Source organism: Phoxinus phoxinus (assembly GCF_949152265.1).
Source record: "Phoxinus phoxinus genome assembly, chromosome: 15".
Lineage (NCBI taxonomy): Eukaryota > Metazoa > Chordata > Actinopteri > Cypriniformes > Leuciscidae > Phoxinus > Phoxinus phoxinus.
Window position 1 is genome coordinate 32,094,468 of NC_136890.1, and position 19,567 is coordinate 32,114,034.

The window sequence follows — 19,567 nt, forward strand, 5'->3', positions numbered from 1 at the left end:
AAATGAGAATCATAGGAGACATTAGACTCTGTAGTTTTAAAACATAATGCAATGCAATAACATGATGATTGATAGACGAACAAATAAACCTTCCTCAAAAGCCTGATGATCATATTTGATACTCATGTTTGAACATGAATTAAAAAAATAATATGGATAATTAATTAAATCTCAGTTGCTTCAGTCCAGTATTTCTATAGCACATTTAAAGGCAACAGAGTCGCACCAAAGTGCTGTACAGTAAGACAATATGCAATAAAAAAGAAAGCATAAAAAGTGAAGGCAAATACAGATATAAACACATTACACCCAATACAATCCAAATAATAGATCATATAACATCTATCAATAGAGACAAATCTAACTAACCTAATGCTTTGTGCTATTTCTGTAAACTGCCATTCAGTTTTTTTTTAAATAAATTAATATTCACTTAGCAAAAAAAGTGACCAAAAAAAAGACATTTATAATGTTACAAAATATTTCTATTTCAAATAAATGCTTTTATAAATGCTTAAATGCTTTAGGCTTTTATGGCCTATATATTATGATATAGTGAGGATATGGAGCTCAGACTCGAGGAGGAGAAAACATTGCAATTTTAATCAGAGGTTAAAACCGAGCAAAAATATGCAATTTGGTGCAGATGCTGATATTTATATGGACAAAACACAAGATGTAAATCAGTGAGATCTTTATAACACTATAGCAGATACTTGCATATAATGCATATTAATATCAGCTGTCAACTCCCAATAATATGTCTTTACTAAGATCAAAAGTGTTATGATCAAAGCTCTGTCGTTTTAAAACATAATGCAATGCAATAAAATGATGATTGATAGATGAACAAATAAACCTTCCTCAAAAGCCTGATGATCATATTTGATGCTCATGTTTGAACATGAATTTTTCAATAACAAAAAAACTGATGCATGGATAATCAAGTAAACCTCAGTTGCTTCAGTCCATAAGTGTTCATCTAGCAATATTACTAACAATATAAAAGTTATTCTTATGTTTACTTCAAACCACAAGATAGAAGATGTTTGTACAGTTACACTAAAACGTCTTTTACTTGCTAAAAAAGTATAAGACGACAGAAGGCATGTAGTTGATTGTGTGCAAAGCAAAGTTTTGATCATGAGGATCATTTAGAAGCCTTCGAAATTTGAGTATCACAGTTTCAATTAAACTGTTCGGTTTATATTTTTCTGACTATAATTTCAAACTTTACAGGGTTGCAAGTGTCTAAAAACTTCTTGGGGTTCGGTGCACACACGCTGGTTGTTCAGCCTTCTCTAAAGTTGTCCAAACTCTTGTGTTTGATGTCAGAGAGCAGACTTTGCCCAGCGGGAGGTGGAGAGGCTGAGGGAGCAGCTCGCCGGCGCTCAGAGCACTTCTAAAGGGACCGGCCCGTCAGAAGACCGACCCAAGGAGGTAAAGACCGAGTCTCGCTTTCAGATGAAAGCCGGACGACTCGCCTCGCCACAAATTGCCACCTTAACATGTCCGATCTGAAGTGTGAGGAAATGATCACTTGCTCCCACACCACTGGAACCTCATTAGTGGCTCTCTGAGGCGCTGTGATTATAGCAAGCCAGAGCGCAGGATGGTATTTTGAAGTTGAAAAGAGAGTGTCATGTCCCCCTGATCTCCTCCTTTCATCGGTGGTCTCAGGAGAGGGGGCGCGAGGAGCGGGACGAGGGCTCGCTGTCGCGGCTGGAGGTGGTGCTGTTCTCCAAGGACAGAGAGATCCTCAGACTGCTCGAGAACGTCCAGAGACTCCAGTTCACCTTACAGGAAGTCCAGGACTCCTCGGCCAATCAGATGGCAGAGCTGGAGCGGCAGCTGGCCTATAAGTCAGAAGCTATAGAGGTGAGAGCAAATCAAACTTCATTCATGTTGCTGTAATATGAGGTCAGTATATTATAGTTTAAAACTATACTTTTACCACCAGCTTAATTGTTTCTATGTAACTCTGTAACCACTGTGTCAGATTACGCGATTTTGACTCCTAAACTCTTGTCAGACTACACGTTGCTTTCCGACCAGCCATCGCGTGCCGTCTCACACACACACATTCACTCGCACACATACACACACACTCACTCTCACGTGCACACACAACCACACACACACACACACAAATGCACACATGCTCACTCACTCACGCACACACACTCTCTCGCACACACACACACACACACACACACACACGCTCACTCACTCACTCACACACACAAATGCACACATGCTCACTCACTCACGCACACACACTCTCTCGCACACACACACACACACACGCTCACTCACTCGCTCACACACACAAATGCACACATGCTCACTCACGCACACACACACACTCACTCTTGCTCACTCACTAGCGCACACACACACATGCTCACACACACACACTCTCGCTCACTAGCTCACTCTCGTCGTGGAGGACTGGAAAAAAATCAAACACGCTAGTCTTTTTGCCGTGATGTCGTGAGGCATCGCAGACGCGACGTAGGTTGTCGCCCACTATAACACACTATACGAGACGAAACGATCGAATCTTGCATCCCGACGCCCGTTGCCGTTTACGAATCCCCACGACACCCTACGTCAAACGAATCGTGCCAAAATCGGGCTAAAATCGTGTAATCTGAACCAGGCATTAGGTTTAAAGAGGCTCATATGCTACAAGCATTTCCTTCAGCATTTTCCACCTCTTGCATGTTGTTTATTAAATATTTTTGGCTAATTTGTTTATGATTTCAGTTTGATTTCAGATTTCAGTCATATATGCATGGTATTCTCAGCTCCATTTTTACTATGTTTACATTTACAGTACCATACTTTTAGCTAAGGCACTTACATTACATCCAAACGTCCAGAGATTCCATCACGTGTGTAAAATAGTGCCAAGATTGTGTAAATAAACAAGTCAAGTCAAATTTGATTTCTATAGCACATTTAAAGGCAACAGAGAACCAAAGTGCTGTACAGTAAGACAATGTGCAAATAAAAAGAAAGGCAAATACAGATATAAACACATTACACCCAATACAATCCAAATAATAGATCATATAACATCTATCAATAGAGACAAATCTAACTAACCTTATGCTTTGTGCTATTTCTGTAAACTGCCATTCAAAAGTTAAAAAAAGAATAATAATAATATTCACTAAGCATCAAAAGTGACAAAAAATACATTTATAATGTTACAGCATATTTATATTTCAAATAAATGCTGTTCTTTTGAACTTTCGGTTCATTCAGGAATGCTGACAAATAAAATGTATCGGTTTCCACAAAAATATGAAGCAGCACAACTGTTTTCAACATTGATAATAATCAGAAATGTAGAATGATTTCTGAAGGATCATGTGACACTGAAGACTGAAGTAATGATGCTGAAAATTCAGCTTTGATCACAGGAATAAATTACATTTTAAAATGTATTCACATAAAAAAAACTGTTCTTTGAAATTGTAATAATATATCAAATAAACGCAGTCTCTGTGAACATAAAAGATGATGCAAAATTTTGCAATTTTTCATGCAATTTTAAATCGATGTGTGTTTCTTATAAATTTGACAAGAAACCAGACTACAACATATTGGTTGTTTCTCCGTCTGTTGTCTCTCATGTCTGTATTGATTTAACAATGACCCATAATTAACATCTTGATTTGTGTCTGTAGACCCTGGAGGCCAAACTACAGTCCCAGATGGATTATGAAGAGATCAAAACAGAACTCAGGTGAGCTTTCCAGGAACACACACTATAGCCATGATGTATCAGGATGATGATGTTAACGTGTGTGTGTGTGTGTGTGTGTGTCCTGCAGCATCCTGAAAGCCATGAAACTGGCATCAGCCAATGGTAGTTCATCCCAGGTGAGTGAAACAAGTGTTATTCCTGCAGAGAGCTTTAGGATTTTTAACAGCATTGCATTTTATTGACACAACGTTACGGACCCTCTCAACTAAAAGACAAATAAACTTCCCCATGAACAACAGTTGTCAATGAGGAAACGCCACAGTGATCTGTGTGTAAACGCCTCACTAGCGTCATCCATAATGTAGATCTGCATCGATCATGAGAGTTTAACTGCCTGTGTGTGTGTGTGTGTGTGTGTGTGTGTGTAGGAATCGGCCAAAACCGCTGAGGCGCTGCTGCTGGACAAAGAAGCCTTTCTACCCTCTCACAAATTTCTTGTGGATAAAGTCAGAGTTTTACACACCAGCGGTGAGCTTTTCCCTTCTGTCTTTGATGAAGTACCTTGTAGAAGGGTTATTATAAACTTTAACTGAAATAAAATATTCAAAAAATATTACTGAAATTATTTTTATAAACCTTGTTTTATGGCTGGTTATTAAAGCAACATTTCTCTTTTTCATTTACGGTAGTTTAATTTGATCTACTGAAATAAAAAATTATTTTGACTAATAAAACTAATACAAATGACAAACACAATAAAACATTTTAAACTAAAATTATTATTTTTTAAATATAAAAAAAACTAATAGTATCTGAGTGATACTAAAATAAAATACAGCTACACATTTTATGTGGTAAAATATGTTGTATAATAAAGCTAAATTGTATCATTCTAAACTTATATATATTGTTTGTGTTTTTATTTAATAATGTTATTAAATTAAATAATTACTAATAATGTGTGTGTGTATATATATATATATATATATATAATGTGTATAGATTTATATATGTTTGTTAATATTAAATTAATCATCAATTAAAATTAGTGATTATTATATTAGTGACAATATTTTTTGTAATTCTAAACTGTATAAATGGCTTTTATTGAATTTTATTATATATATATATATATGCATACATTATTTATTAAATATACAATTATATGCATTTTATATATTTTTTTGATTTTTTTATCAGTGTTATTAAATAAAGTTATTCTAATAAAATATGGTCATTAAATAAAATAATGAATAATTATTTATATTTAGTACTTTATTTATTTAGTAGTTGTGTTTATATAGCTCATCCAGTCAGATTTGAGAGAGATAACCATCAGTTTTTCCAAATGAACATGTATTTCGTCTCTCTGTCTAAGATGCGGGTCATGCTGAGGACTCCAGCAAGAGCGTGAGTCGCCCGGCGGGGTCGTATTCCTCTCCTCCGGGAACACTGCCCATAGATGGGCGCACTTCCTCCAGCCCGGGCCCGCCCACTGACACGCCCCCCTCCACCCACGAACTGCCCCGCCCCTTCTCAGTGTCGCCCTTCTCGGGCGAGAAACATCCCGGAGATCAACTCCTGCAGAAGCAGCTCCTGTCTCCCCTCTTCAAGAAAGACGGCTCCTCCATCATGGCGTTCCCCACCGCCCTCTACGCTGCCAAAGCGGCCCTCATGTCAGCCAATCAGAACGCCTCTATGCCAGTCGCAATGGAGACAGGCATGCCAAGCGACCAATCGGAGAGCGGCAGCTCAGGGGGAGGAGACGACGACCAGGTGGACACTGCAGAGATCGCTTTTCAGGTGAAAGAGCAGTTGCTGAAACACAACATCGGTCAGCGTGTGTTCGGTCACTACGTGCTGGGCCTCTCGCAGGGCTCGGTCAGCGAGATCCTGGCCCGACCCAAACCCTGGAGGAAACTCACCGTCAAAGGCAAAGAGCCTTTCATCAAGATGAAGCAGTTCCTGTCAGATGAGCAGAACATCCTGGCGTTACGCACCATCCAGGTCCGCCAGCGAGGTGAGTGAACCCAGCCGACCCGAGAGGACACACTCGTTACGGTGGGACAGTTTAAACATGCAGTCGCCTTATTGACATCACATCACAATTACATCAATTATTACATTACAAACACATTAGCTATACCAACCTATATATATATATATGTATAAAATATCTAGTAATAATGCTGACATTTACATGACAATACAGCTTAACCTTTTTTATATATAACTTTCTTTGGTTTTAAAAAAAACATGGAAATATTTTTGTTTGATACATTTGGTGAATTTTTCATGTAGAAGATCTTCTTGGAACTGCATTCTTATTGGTCCTAACACAAAATTCCTACTAACCAATCACATTTTAAAGTAAGGGTTAAGTTTGGGTTACAGTTAATACAATAATGCAATGCTTTTAAATCACTATAAAGGCAAGACAAAAAATACTACAATGATATCATTAATAATATCATCTTCACGGCCATTAAAACGGCTGTGTGTGTGTGTGTGTGTGTGTGTGTGTGTGTGTGTGTGTGTGTGTGCGTGCGCTTGTTTATGTGATTTATGAGGACACAAATGTGTATAATGACATGTGTATTACACTGGTATTACAACGTACACGTGGTTTATGAGGACATTTCATGAGTCCTCGTAATTCAAATAGCTTAAAACACGCGTGCGTGCGTGCGCGCTGAATATGATCCTGAAATGTTCCTGACAGGTGTCAAGAGAGATCACAACTAATATTGTGCACCTGCTGTGTGCTTCTAATTTGATTCCACATTATGGAGGATGAATGTGTTGTGAACTGTTTCAAGCCTTTGACCGATCCTATGGGCCCGTCTGTCATCCGGAAGCGCTCTCATCCTCTAAACCCCACAGAACCGCTCCAGACCCTCAGAGAGAGGCAGTCCAGTTTCCTGTACATCGCTGTTTCCGTGCACAACTTCCGCACTCGTGTTTGTTGTGATGCTCTCACAGCGCTGTTTTCTTCCTCAGTTTTGAAAGTAAAGCTTTCTCGTGTTAGCGCACCCTCACTTGATGCCAGCTTCTCAAAGGCGGCCATTGATCTAGCAATCAAACGCAAGGCTTTGGATCTGCTCTCTGATCAGCCGGCCCACTCACCTCTCTCTCTCTCTCTCTCTCTCTCTCTCTCTCCTCTCTCTCTCTCTCTCCCTCTCTCTATCTCTCTATCTCTCTCAGGGAGCATCACTCCTCGCATCCGAACTCCTGAAACTGGGTCAGATGATGCCATCAAGAATATTCTAGAGCAGGCCAAGAAGGAGATCCAGTCACAGAGAGGTGGGTACGGTACAGAGACACCAAATCCACAGGCAGTTTATGAACCGCACACAATAACACACAGCAGTATGGAAATGGATCTGCGCGTATGATTGTTCTGCATAACGGGAGACCTGATGTGTGTATGTTTGTTGGAATCATCTACTCATGCTCCAGAATTACTTCTGCACTGCGCAAAAAAAAAATCTAAAATAAGATACATTTACCGGGACTTGAGAAACAAAATTGTCTCACTTGAGAACATATCCTGATTTAAACTTTAAAAATGTGTAATGAATATAAATAGAACAAAAATAGTAATCATAAAAATATGCTTAAACATATTTTATAAGCCTAACTATAACAACATTTAGTGAGGTACATACAAGATAAATGTATAATAATTACTTTTTTATATAAATAATTAATAAAAAAAATGTGTTCCCTGAAAATAAGTTATCTTATGAAATTTTGCTTCTAATCTTACATTTATCTTGTTTATTGAAGGATGTTAGATTAATAAAAATATAGAATAAGAAAAATATTTTATTTATATTTTGCATTCAACGTCAAGATCATGGGTTCCATTGCAATGAAACTCGCATACTAATGCAGGGTGTGTCATCGTGCACTGTCTACTATATTTAATTCTGAAATATTTTAAATAATAATAATGCTATTTATAATAGACCAAAAAAGGATGCATAAGCATATGAAGACTTCAGATGCTAAAACCTCCAAGTCCGTCTGACATTTTTTCTTTTAAATGAGCATTTTTATCAGGCTCCTATGTTTAGGTTCAGTGATTTCACACTAGTGGCAATGAAAAGGTTATTAGTCAGTTATTAAAATGCCTTATTTTAAAAAATGTCCCTATTAAGAGTAAAATTTAAAATGGCCATTTAAAAGAAAAATGTCAGACGGACTTAGAGGTTTTTGCATCTGAAGTTTTCATATATTTTTCAGTAATAAAACAGAATTTAGTGATGTATGTACTTCAAATAATCTTAATAATTTTAAAGATGTATTCCCTGTAAATATATTCTCCAAATATCTTATGCAATTTTGCTTTTCGAGTACATTCATTTTCTTTATTAAAGAATGTTTGTCAAGAGAAAAGTACTTATGTGGTTGAAGCAACGACAAGATTACGGGTTTGATTGCCTTAAATGTTTTGAGTTCTGCCAACTTACGGTATTCGGGTTTGCAGTGCTCACTTACATAAATGAACTATAGTGTCCTGAACCCACTAGTAAACAAATATCAAAAATGATATCTGGGGTCTGAATAATTTTTGTCTTGACTGTATATTCTAGTGCTAGTGGCTGTTTCTGTGTGTCTTGCTGTTATGCATATTACAGTAAATAATAATAATTACTATTATATTCAGATTAAGTTTTTATTATAATTAAATACAGGTGAAACTCGAAAAATTAGAATATGGTGCAAAAGTTAATTTATTTCAGTAATTCAACTTAAAAGGTGAAACTAATATATTATATAGACTCATTACATGCAAAGTGAGATATTTCAAGCCTTTATTTGTTATAATTTTGATTATGGCTTACAGCTTATGAAAACCTTTTCACAATATTCTAATTTTGAATTTGGGATGTAAGTCATAATCATCAAAATTATGACAAATAAAGGCTTGAAATATCTCACTTTGCATGTAATGAGTCTATATAATATATTAGTTTCACCTTTTAAGTTGAAATACTGAAATAAATCAAAAAAAAACTTTTGCACGATATTCAAATTTTTCGAGTTTCACCTGTATGTTGAAATTATTTGAATACATTATATTATTTATTAAAATATATTTACATTATAATAAAATAAAATGTTTTTAATAATATAATGTATTTGAATAAAATCATAATTATTGGTCTATGTTCACGCTCTAGTGCTAGTTTGGCAAGGTAAAAGCAGTCTGGCCTGTAATGTGTGTGTTCTGATCTGTGTGTCGGACAGGCGAGTGTAAGTCGTCTCTGGGCTGTTCATCGGGCCGGAACAGCTCTGGAGGAAGCAGCGGTTCTGACGAGACCATCAAGAGCATCTTGGAACAGGCCCGTCGGGAGATGCAGGCGCAGCAACAGGCCCTGCTGGAGATGGAGGTGTGCGGCCGGGGGTCCAGCGCTGAGCGTCTCGTCCCGCAGGATCCCACCAAACCTCAGCCGCCCCCCACGTCGCCCTTCATCAAACAAGAAGAGGGCGTATCAGTGCCGGTGTGTGTGTCCAACCCCAGCGGAAGTCCTCAGACGCCTCTCAGCGTCCTGTCGCCCGCCGCCTTCGTCCAAAACATCATCCGGAAAGTCAAGTCTGAGATCGGGGAAGCCGGCTCGTATTTCGACCAGCACTGGTCCGTCGAGCGCAGCGCCGTGGTAATGGGAATGAGCGGCACCTCTCACCCTTTCACCTCCGTCTCTCCCTCGCTCTCCTCCTCTTCCTCCACGTCGATGCCCCGTCCCTGGCCTCGGATGGAGAACGGAGACTGTCCTGTGAACGGCGAGGAAGCGTCCGCGCCGGAGGACGAACCCGCGTTGAGTCGGCAGGTGGAGATTAAAGTGGAGCCGGACGTGTCGGTCGGCGGCGAGACGCCCTGTGGAGCGGGACGGGTGTCGTACTTCCCCTCGTACATCCCTCGAACCCTGAAGCCCACCGTCCCGCCGCTGACCCCCGAGCAGTACGAGATGTACATGTACCGAGAGGTGGACACCCTGGAGCTCACCCGGCAGGTGAAGGAGAAGCTGGCCAAGAACGGGATCTGCCAGAGGATCTTCGGAGAGAAGGTGGGATCCTGAAACTGCACAGCTGGAGAGATTATAATGAGTCGAGATCAAACGCATGCATGGAATTATTGTTTTTTTACACACAGATGTAATCTTATTGTGTGGAAACAGCAGAAGTCTGATCTACATCTAAACATTCACATCTTAAAGATTTTTTTTGCCATATGAAATCAAAACTATACAGGTGAACCTCGATACATGAGAATATGGTGCAAAGGTTTATTTATTTCAGTAATTCAACTTAAAAGGTGAAACTCATATATTATATAGACTCATTACATGCAAAGTGAGATATTTCAAGCCTTTATTTGTTATAATTTTGATTATTATGGCTTGAAAACCTTTTCACAATATTCTAAATTTGAATTCTGTAAGCCATAATCATCAAAATTATAACAAATAAAGGCTTGAAATATCTCACTTTGCATGTAATGAGTCTATATAATATATTAGTTTCACCTTTTAAGTTGAATTACTGAAATAAATGAACTTTTGCACGATTTTCACCTGTGTTTACTTTCTTACTACATGTTTCTGGTCTTATTGTGAATGATTAATCTGTGCATATTGTTTAAAAGAAGAAATGAGATCACAGTGCTTGCCTTGCGGTTCTTTTATTTTTTATTTTTTGAAGAAGAAGAATTTGAACTGATGTTTCTATTTCTTCTTGTTGGTGACCTCAACCGGGTTTGCATGCGATTGCAATACACTGATACTCCGTCTTGTACTTCAACCCATGCAAAATAATATGAACATTGCATTTAGAATAGTTTTTTTTTTTTTTTTTTTTTTTTTTACTTATGAAATCAAGTACTTTTTGTCTTCATTTAGTACTTTATCTTCATTTTAAACTCTAGGTCTATAATTGTATCATTTCAAACGGAAAAAAAAGTTACGTCCCCTTTATACACTACCATTCAAAAGTTTAAGGTCAGTAAGATTTAATGTTTTTTTAAAGAGTCTCTTCTGCTCACCAAGGCTGCATTTATTAATTAAAAAATACAGTAAAAACAGTAAATATTGTAAAATATCATTACAATTTAAAATAATGGTTTTCTATTTGAATATATCGTAAAATATATTTTCAAAAGAACAGCATTTATTTGAAATAAAAATCTTTTGTAATATTATAAATGTATTTACTGTCACTTTTGATCATTGCATCTATTCTGAATGAAAGTACTTCTTTAAAAACAAATCTTACGACCCCAAACTTTTGAGTTTAGTAATGTCCTGCTGTCTGAAGCTCGTGTGTTGTCTTTTGCTGCCATCTAGTGGTCACTAGGAGAGTTGATAGTGAAAAGCAATGAGGTTTCTGTCCATGTGTGACATTACTTCAGGCTTATTTTGAATGTCTCAGCCTCTGTCTCTGTGTCTCTCGCAGGTGTTGGGTTTGTCTCAGGGCAGTGTGAGTGACATGTTATCCAGGCCCAAACCCTGGAGTAAACTCACTCAGAAGGGACGCGAGCCGTTCATACGCATGCAGCTCTGGCTCCTGGATCAGCTGGGTCACGGACTCAACCAGCTGCCCAACCACAGCCTCAACCAGGGTCAGTACTACACACACACACACACACACACACACACACACACACACACACACACACACACACAACCCAACATACACACCGCCAGTGGGGGCTTTATAGGAGTTCTTTAATGCAAAAAGGACAATTCACCCAAAAAATTTAATTCTGCCATCAACTACTCTCATGATCAATGTGACCCTGGACCACAAAACCAGTCACATGGCTCAATTTTTTGAAATTGAGATTAATACATCATCTGAAAGCTGAATAAATAAGCTTTCCATTCATGTGTGGTTTGTTAGGATAGAACAATATTTGGCAGAGATACAACTATTGAACATCTGGAATCTAAGGGTGCAAAAAAAATGTAAACATTGAGAAAATCTCCTTTAAAGTTGTGCATTTATGTTCACGATTGTGCTGCATTCACTCACAAAAATACATGTTTTATATATTTACGGTAGGACATTTACTAAATATCTTCATGGAACATGATCTTCACTTAATATCCTAATGATTTTTGGCATAACAGAAAAATTTATAATTTTGACCCACTATGGATTGTTGGCTATTGCCACAGATATCCCCGTGCGACTCGAGACTGGTTTTGTGATCCAGGGTCACAGATGATCTTTGTCTGTCGGTTCTCAGATAAGAGCCCTGTGACGACCCGCTCGTCCCCGTCCCCTCCTGCGAGTCCTGAAGACGCTCAGCCCAACATGAGCCTGGAGCCCGTGAGTCTGGCGCTGGAGAGCAGTAAGGAGAACCAGCAGCCTCACGGAGGGAAGAGCAGCCCGTGTGTGAGCGTCCCCCAGCACACACACACACACACACCGCTGGGCATCCAGGAGCTGGTGGCCATGTCTCCGGAGCTCGACACATACGCCATCACCAAGAGAGTGAAGGAAGTTCTGACGGACAACAACTTAGGTGATTCACAGCACAATACACACGGCACTTCGTGAATCACAGCATGTTAGTACACAGACGATGAGCACTTTAGCGTGAGGTACACTGTTCAAACGTTGTTTATGTTTTTGAAGGAAGTCTTTTATGCTCATTAAGGCGGCTGCATTTATTTAATACAGTAAAAACAGTGAAATATTATTACAATTTAAAATAACTTTTTTTCTATGTGAATATATTATAAAGTGTAATTTATTCCTGTGATCAAAGCTGAATTTTCAGCATCATAACTCCAGTCTTCAGTGTCACATGATCCTTCAGGAATCAGTATAATATGAGGATTTGCTGCTCAAGAAACATTTCTGAATATTATCAATGCTGAAAACTCTTCTTTTTTTTTGGAAACTTTATGCTTTCCAGATTCTTTGAAGAATAGAAATTTCAACAGAACATGTATTTGAAATATGAATATTTTGTAACAATATAAATGTCTTTACTGTCACTGTTGATCAATTGAATGCATCCTTGCTTAATTAAAGTCGTCGCCTTTATTTTTATAGCACTTTATACAATACAGATTGTTTCAAAGCAGCTTTACGTGATAACAGGAAAATGATAATTCAAACATAGTTCAATTTGGCTGTAAAGCAGCTTTAAAAAGAATTGTTCACATGAAGGCATTTCCGTTATAAAGATCATCAATTATTAAATGAGTTCAATTCGGCAATAAAGCAGCTCTGCAGAAAACAGTGATGTCATCGTCCAGCTCAGTTCGGTTCAGTACAGTCACATCAATAATATTGTTCAATATTAAGTGGGCCCAAATAAGCAAGCCAGAAGCAACAAAATGTGACATCCATCAGGTGACAAAATGGAGAAAAACACCTAATGCTGGGTACACTACACACCAAGAGATTTTTTGCATCTTATAAGATTTTCAAAATGTGATAGACCACAAACATGAGGACAAAAAATCCTAGATTTAACCGTTTTGCTCCTATATTGTGTGGTGTGCCAAAGACAGCACACCACACACAAACAGATTTTCAACCAGAGTCTCGACTGTGAACACAGGAAATCTCACAAAATCTCGCGAGACTTCAGAATAAGAATGGCGGGAAGAAATTGTGATGATAGTGTTTGGAACGATTTTCACAGAAAATATAACTATTAGAATATTTACGAATCGCAATCGGGGCGGCTCCGACGTTCTGCGCAGGTTCGGACTGCCTTAACACACTTCACACCAAGGGAAAATCTGATAGGATAATCTGTAGAACCATCAAGATAATCGGGACATAGCTAGGATTGTTGGAAGGGGGGAGATCAGCCTGATTATCTTTTGGTGTGTGCCCAGCATTAGGAGAAACCAGGCTCGGTCGGGAGACCAGTTCTCTGGCCAACCAACAAACAAACATGGTGTGGTTTAATTCCAGGCAGCATTACAACTCACAAAACAGATTGTGGATAAAGTATTCCTTTTTATTTTGTATTTTTATGATTTCTAACATAGTCACGTTCTCTAAAAGTCCTCCTAGTCAATTATATTATCCCTTTAAACTCATCTTTGACATATTCATCATCTAAATTACATATTTAAATGTTTTTTCCTTGAATAAAATTCGACACGCCTTAAAATATCTTTAATGTCATTTAGTATACGAGGTTCTATAAATATGCAAATGAGCCCCGCCTCCACTCACTCACTCAGCTCAGAGATCCACTGGTTGACAATCACACGTTGATCTGATTGGTTACAAGGTAGTTTGTGACGTCACGTCAGAAACACCAGAAATTTCAAACCGTGTTTTTGAGACTGTCTTTGGTTCACTGCAGTTTTAAGTTGAAAATACTCAGCAATGCTGTCGACTTATGAATTTACACACGGTTTGTCTTAAAGCAGATTAAAAACACCACATAGACACATAAACAGCATTAAAAGCTGTATTTTCACCACAGGGGGACTTTATATACACCCATGACAGGTAGTTAAAAACAAAGTTTTGAATCTATTCATTGAAACAGACACTTTGATTCATGTCGAGGGAGAATTATAAAGACTCTAGGTCAGATTAGTAACAGTATATGTGTTTATGCAGGTCAGCGTCTGTTTGGAGAGAGCATTCTGGGATTGACCCAGGGTTCAGTGTCTGATCTGCTGTCCAGACCGAAGCCCTGGCATAAGCTCAGTCTGAAGGGTCGAGAGCCGTTCGTCCGCATGCAGCTGTGGCTCAACGACCCGCACAACGTGGACAAACTCAGAGACGTCAAGAAAATGGAGAAGAAAGGTAATAAAGAACAAACATCTATTCAGTTCTTCTGTGATTTTGCATCAGGTCACAATCAATTTTATTATGTGCACTGTATAAAAAACAAAAAAAACTTTTTCTTTTTATCTGGTTCTCCACTACAAATATCAAAACATTCTTAAATCAAGATGTATTTACTTGAGAAGCAAAATTACTAAAGATAGTAAGTCTTGTTTTCCCGAAACAAATGTTTGCTACTTTAAATGCTCAAGCTCTTTGAAGCAGGATGGATTCTGATTGACTGTCAGTGTTTTATCAAGACAGAAATACTTACTAAGCATGTGTATGACCCACTTACTGTAAAACATGCAGTAAAGTCATCTCAAGTAACTAACTGCTTAAAGGGGTGGTATAATGCGCTTTTCACAAGATGTAAAATAAGTCTCTGAGGCCCCTAGAGTGTGTATGTCAAGTTTTAGCTCAAAATACCCCTCAGATATTTTTATATCGCATGTTAAAATTGTCACTTTTTGAGGGTGAGCAAAAAATGTGCCGTTTTTGTGTCTGTCCCTTTAAATGCAAATGAGCTGCTGCTCCCGGCAGAGGGGGCGGAGCTTCAAGAGCTTGTGTTCTTTTACCTCACACACACACATGCACTGAAAATTTCAAACACTTTTATGTTCAAACCGGAGTCAGACAATGATGGAGAGACTCAAGAAGAAGTGACAACATGTAGAAAGCAACAGGACATTTCTGAATGGTTAGTTGATGCATTTAGGTTACTATAGTTATCTTCTAGTCATTAATTAGCATATTCTGTTATGATAATCTATAAATCGCGTTCCCGGGGGTGGGGTTTATGTAGATTTTAGGGTTGGTGATGTCACTAACCTGGGAGGAATGTCGTGTAGTCCCTACCAGTCATTTGTTGTAGTCCTTTTCTTTAAAAGCAAATATCTTCCTTTGCTTTGAACTTTGAGCGTTGTAACTTTGCAGATGTTGTTTATGATCAAACAGTAACATTACACACTAACCAAAGTTAGAGAAGTGAAATCATCTCTCTCTCTCTCTCTCTCTCTCTCTCTCTCTCTCTCTCTCTCTCTCTCTCTCTCTCTCTCTCTCTCTCTCTCTCTCTCTCTCTTCTTCTCTCCAGCGTATCTGAAGAGGCGATACGGTCTGCTGAGTCCCGGCTCAGACAGCGATTCCCCCGGAGCTCATTCTGACTGCATCAGTCCAGGTCTGACCCCGCTGGAGCTCTGCCCGTTCAGCCAAGCCAAGAAACCTCGAGTGGTGCTGGCGGCGGAGGAGAAGGAGGCTCTGAGGAAAGCGTATCTCCAGGAGCCGTACCCCTCTCAGCACACCATCGAGATGCTGGCCGCCCAACTCAACCTCAAAACCAACACCGTCATCAACTGGTTCCACAACTACAGGTGCCAGTCTGATGCTTTCTCCTGCTTGCCTAGTAAAAAGTCAGCAAAAAAAGAGATGTCAAAGTTGTGTTCAAACTTTTTGAAGCTGTAAATGGGGGGTTGGCTCCACCTGCTGGACATTTGAGGCACTATATTATTAACAGTGGCATATCCCCAACCAGAGATCCCCAACCCACAATGCAAAGTCACACCAGCAGCAAACTATTTTTTATTTTATTTTTCATATGATAACTGAATGCACTGAATTACACATGCAATTGTAGTTAGATCCAGTAGTTAGTTAGTGTATTGTTTATAAACTATTAGTATTTATTAATAGGGATGTCCCGATCAGGTTTTTTTGCCTCCGAGTTAATTGATTTTGAATATCTACCGATACCGAGTCCCGATCCGATACTTCAATAATACATAAAACAAGAATAAAGAAGAGCGGAAAAACAGAAACAGGATTTTCCTTATTTTTTATTTAATTCACCTTATTTTAACATTCAACAACTCTGTTAACAAACAGAGCACTTCTGTGAGGTAGCTTGAACAATCAAGTAATAAATAACATAAATTCTTCACTTTTGGTGATGTCAACAAAGTGTTGCTGTTTCTGTGTGGAGTCAAAAGGGTCTAACTCTGTGCCACCGCATAACTATAGATGTGTTAAAAAATAATGAGAATATATATACATATATATCCGAGTCCTGATCGGGAGGTCACGTCCGATTCCGATCGAGTCTGAAACCCGAGTCACGTGATCGGATCTGGACATGCCTATTTATTAATATAACTTTCAGGTTTTTTTTTCATTTAATATTAATATTTTATTTTATTTCCATTTTAATAGTTTATTTAACAATAACAACACTGGTTAGATCATGTGACAACAATATAGCTCACAGCTACACTGTGCATAGTACAGTAAATGTATCGGTAAAACCTTACAATAAGGTTCATTAGATAACATTAATCTAACAATGAGCAAAACATTTGTTACAGTATTTATTAATCTGTTAATGTTAGTTAATAAAAATACAACTCTTTATTGTTTGTTCATGTTAGTTCACAGTGCATTAACTAATGTTAACAAATACAACCTTTAATTTTAATAACGTATTAGTAAATGTTGACATTAATATTAACTAAGATTAATAAATGCTGAAGTAGTATTGTTCATGTTAAAGCTGCAGTCGGCAAGTCTGGCAGATTGAGGGGACTTAGCCAAAGTTTTGAATGTTTGCAACTCTCATGCCCCTCCCCCACTACCGCGAGCACCCTCGAGTTCGCGAGCTCGTCAGTGTGTGTGCACATTTTCTCTCCGCCATCACGCTTTGTACAATCCAACACACCCGCGAACTTCAGGCGTGTGCATGTGATATTGTAACGTGCGCAAGGGGGCGTGTGCACGAACTGTGATTGACAGTCGAGAACCGGGAGCAGTGGATTTTTGCAAAACAAATAGCAGACTCCAGGTGGAGGTAGAAGCGTGTTTTTTTTCTAAAACCGGCTGATTTATGTTGTTCTGTCACAGCATAGTGTCGGATTCAGTGAATATGATCAGAACAATCTTGCCGACTGCAGCTTTAACTAATGAACCTTATTGTAAAGTGTTACCAATGTATCTTTGTCCTGAGCTTGTTTCACCATCATCCCCCCACAGGTCCCGTATGCGACGAGAGGTCCTGATGGAGGGTCTCCAAGACAACGACACGGACGCCGAACACAACAACTACTCCCCCCTGGCGTCCCACAGCCCCGCATCGGACCGGGACGACAGGAATCAGCTCTCGGGCGTTCACAGTCGTCCTCTCAGCGCCGGCCCGCGACGCTTCAGCTTCAAACAGGAGGACGAGGACGAGGAGCTGCGTGTGAGGCAGGCCAAGTGTTTCTCTGTGGGCGTCCAGTTCTCTCCGCTGAAGAGCGACCCGGGCCGAGGGGACGAGGAGGCGGGCCTCAGTCAGGGTCCTCAGAGGAACGAGTCGCCCGAGGATCCCGTCAGCTTCAAAGCGTCGTCCGAACCGTCCCGGAGCAGCCTGGAGGTGTCCCTCAACTCGCCCTCGGCCGCGTCCTCACCCGGCCTCATGATGTCTGTGTCCCCCGTCCCGTCCTCGTCCGCCCCCATCTCTCCATCACTGCCCTCCCTTCCCGCCCCGACCAACTACAGCCTGGAGTCGCCCTCGCTCAACCCCAAACTCAACAAAAGCACTCAGAGACGCAACGAGAAGATGGCCAACCTCAACAACATCATCCATCGGCTGGAGCGAGCCGCCAACCGCGAGGAAACGCTCGAGTGGGAGTTCTAGAGTCTGGAAGAAGACCGTCGCACGAGCCGAAAAAACCTGGCCGGCGTCAGATATATTTATAAACACGTTTTAGCTATTTTGATAAAGTAACTTTGAATTCTACGTCACAGCACTAGCTGGTGTTGTTTTAAACAGCGGAGGAGAGGAAACGTAGCGGTGTCATGAAATGCACACTGACGTCTTGTAGATTGCCACTGGGTGAGATTATTCAAATAAAAGACCTCTGTCTTAAGCCATCAAAAAAGCACTACTTATTTAAAAACAACAAAAGAGAGAGACAACGACCAAATTTGCTAATTTTTGAATAGCAATTTTTCAACTTTTGTCTGTAAGACGGGACACGAAGTCAAGTGACGTGGGACAGCTTCACTTCGACCGAGGGATAGTCCTAAATGACTCTAAATAGTGAACATTGCATATGTATTTAGTTTCTTGGTGACATGTTTTGGAACTTTTGTTATACAAGCGTACAACGTGTGATTGTGTGTGTGTTGTAGAAATCGTCTGCAATAGCCTTCTCTGAACAAGATGTAGCATGGAACATAATTTACCCTCTATTTCCTCTCTAGATAGTAACCTGTGATATACTTGAGCGATACTATAAAAAGAGAAAAACGGCAAAAAACAAGAAAAAAGGAAATGTTTTTAAAAAAAGTCGGTACGACGGTAGATGCATTTTTGATTTTGTGAACGTGTAATTTTGTTCTTTTTTTTGGGTTGGATACTTTGAGGTTTTACACCAGGGCTCTTGTGCACAGTTCACACACTGCAAAAAAAATGCTTTTCCTACTCTTGTTTTCCAGCACAAATATCCAAACAAAATAGATTTACTTCAGAAACAGTGAAGTGAGAAGTTGTTTACCGAACAATTGCTCAAAATTAAATGAGTTTGTGCTTAAAACAATAGGAAATATATGTCAGTGGGGTAAGAAATATTATTTGAACGAATTCTTGAATTTAATTTCCGCCATGGATTAAAAAAAAATTAAAGGTAACTGCAACTTTTTATCTCACAATTCTGACTTTTTTACCTCACAATTGCAAGTTTATACGAGGAAAAAAGTCCGAATTGCAAGATAAATGTTTTTTTATTCTGTTTTAAGCACAAACTTAATTTTGAGGATTTAAAAACATAATATCTTCAGTCATTTTGCTTCAAGTAGCCTCTCATTTGTACTGGAAAACAAGAGAAAAACGCTAAGTTATGAAATGTGTTTTTGCAGTGCACATCCTCAATAATTGATCACACCTGTCCCTCACTGTCCCGACGAGCTGGTCTCACTCAAACACACTTCCTGTGACCTCTAACGCTTTGGATATAAATGTAAGATAGGTTTGAAAGGAGCCTGGCGGAGAGACTGCTGGGGTGG

General features: G+C 39.3%; 1 protein-coding gene across 1 annotated transcript in view; it reads left to right on the plus strand.

Moving 5' to 3' along the window:
- Positions 1-18,816, plus strand: part of cux2b (cut-like homeobox 2b) — a 159,362-nt gene extending 140,546 nt beyond the window's left edge. Inside the window, exons 10-22 of the mRNA XM_079636523.1 lie at positions 1,336-1,440; positions 1,681-1,878; positions 3,699-3,757; positions 3,846-3,894; positions 4,147-4,246; positions 5,097-5,738; positions 6,923-7,021; positions 8,975-9,792; positions 11,177-11,342; positions 11,973-12,251; positions 14,327-14,515; positions 15,630-15,906; positions 17,555-18,816. Coding sequence (XP_079492649.1) covers positions 1,336-1,440; positions 1,681-1,878; positions 3,699-3,757; positions 3,846-3,894; positions 4,147-4,246; positions 5,097-5,738; positions 6,923-7,021; positions 8,975-9,792; positions 11,177-11,342; positions 11,973-12,251; positions 14,327-14,515; positions 15,630-15,906; positions 17,555-18,197 — 3,624 coding nt within the window. The 3' untranslated portion in view covers positions 18,198-18,816. The remainder of the gene's footprint in view (positions 1-1,335; positions 1,441-1,680; positions 1,879-3,698; positions 3,758-3,845; positions 3,895-4,146; positions 4,247-5,096; positions 5,739-6,922; positions 7,022-8,974; positions 9,793-11,176; positions 11,343-11,972; positions 12,252-14,326; positions 14,516-15,629; positions 15,907-17,554) is intronic.
- Positions 18,817-19,567: the final 751 nt, after the last annotated feature.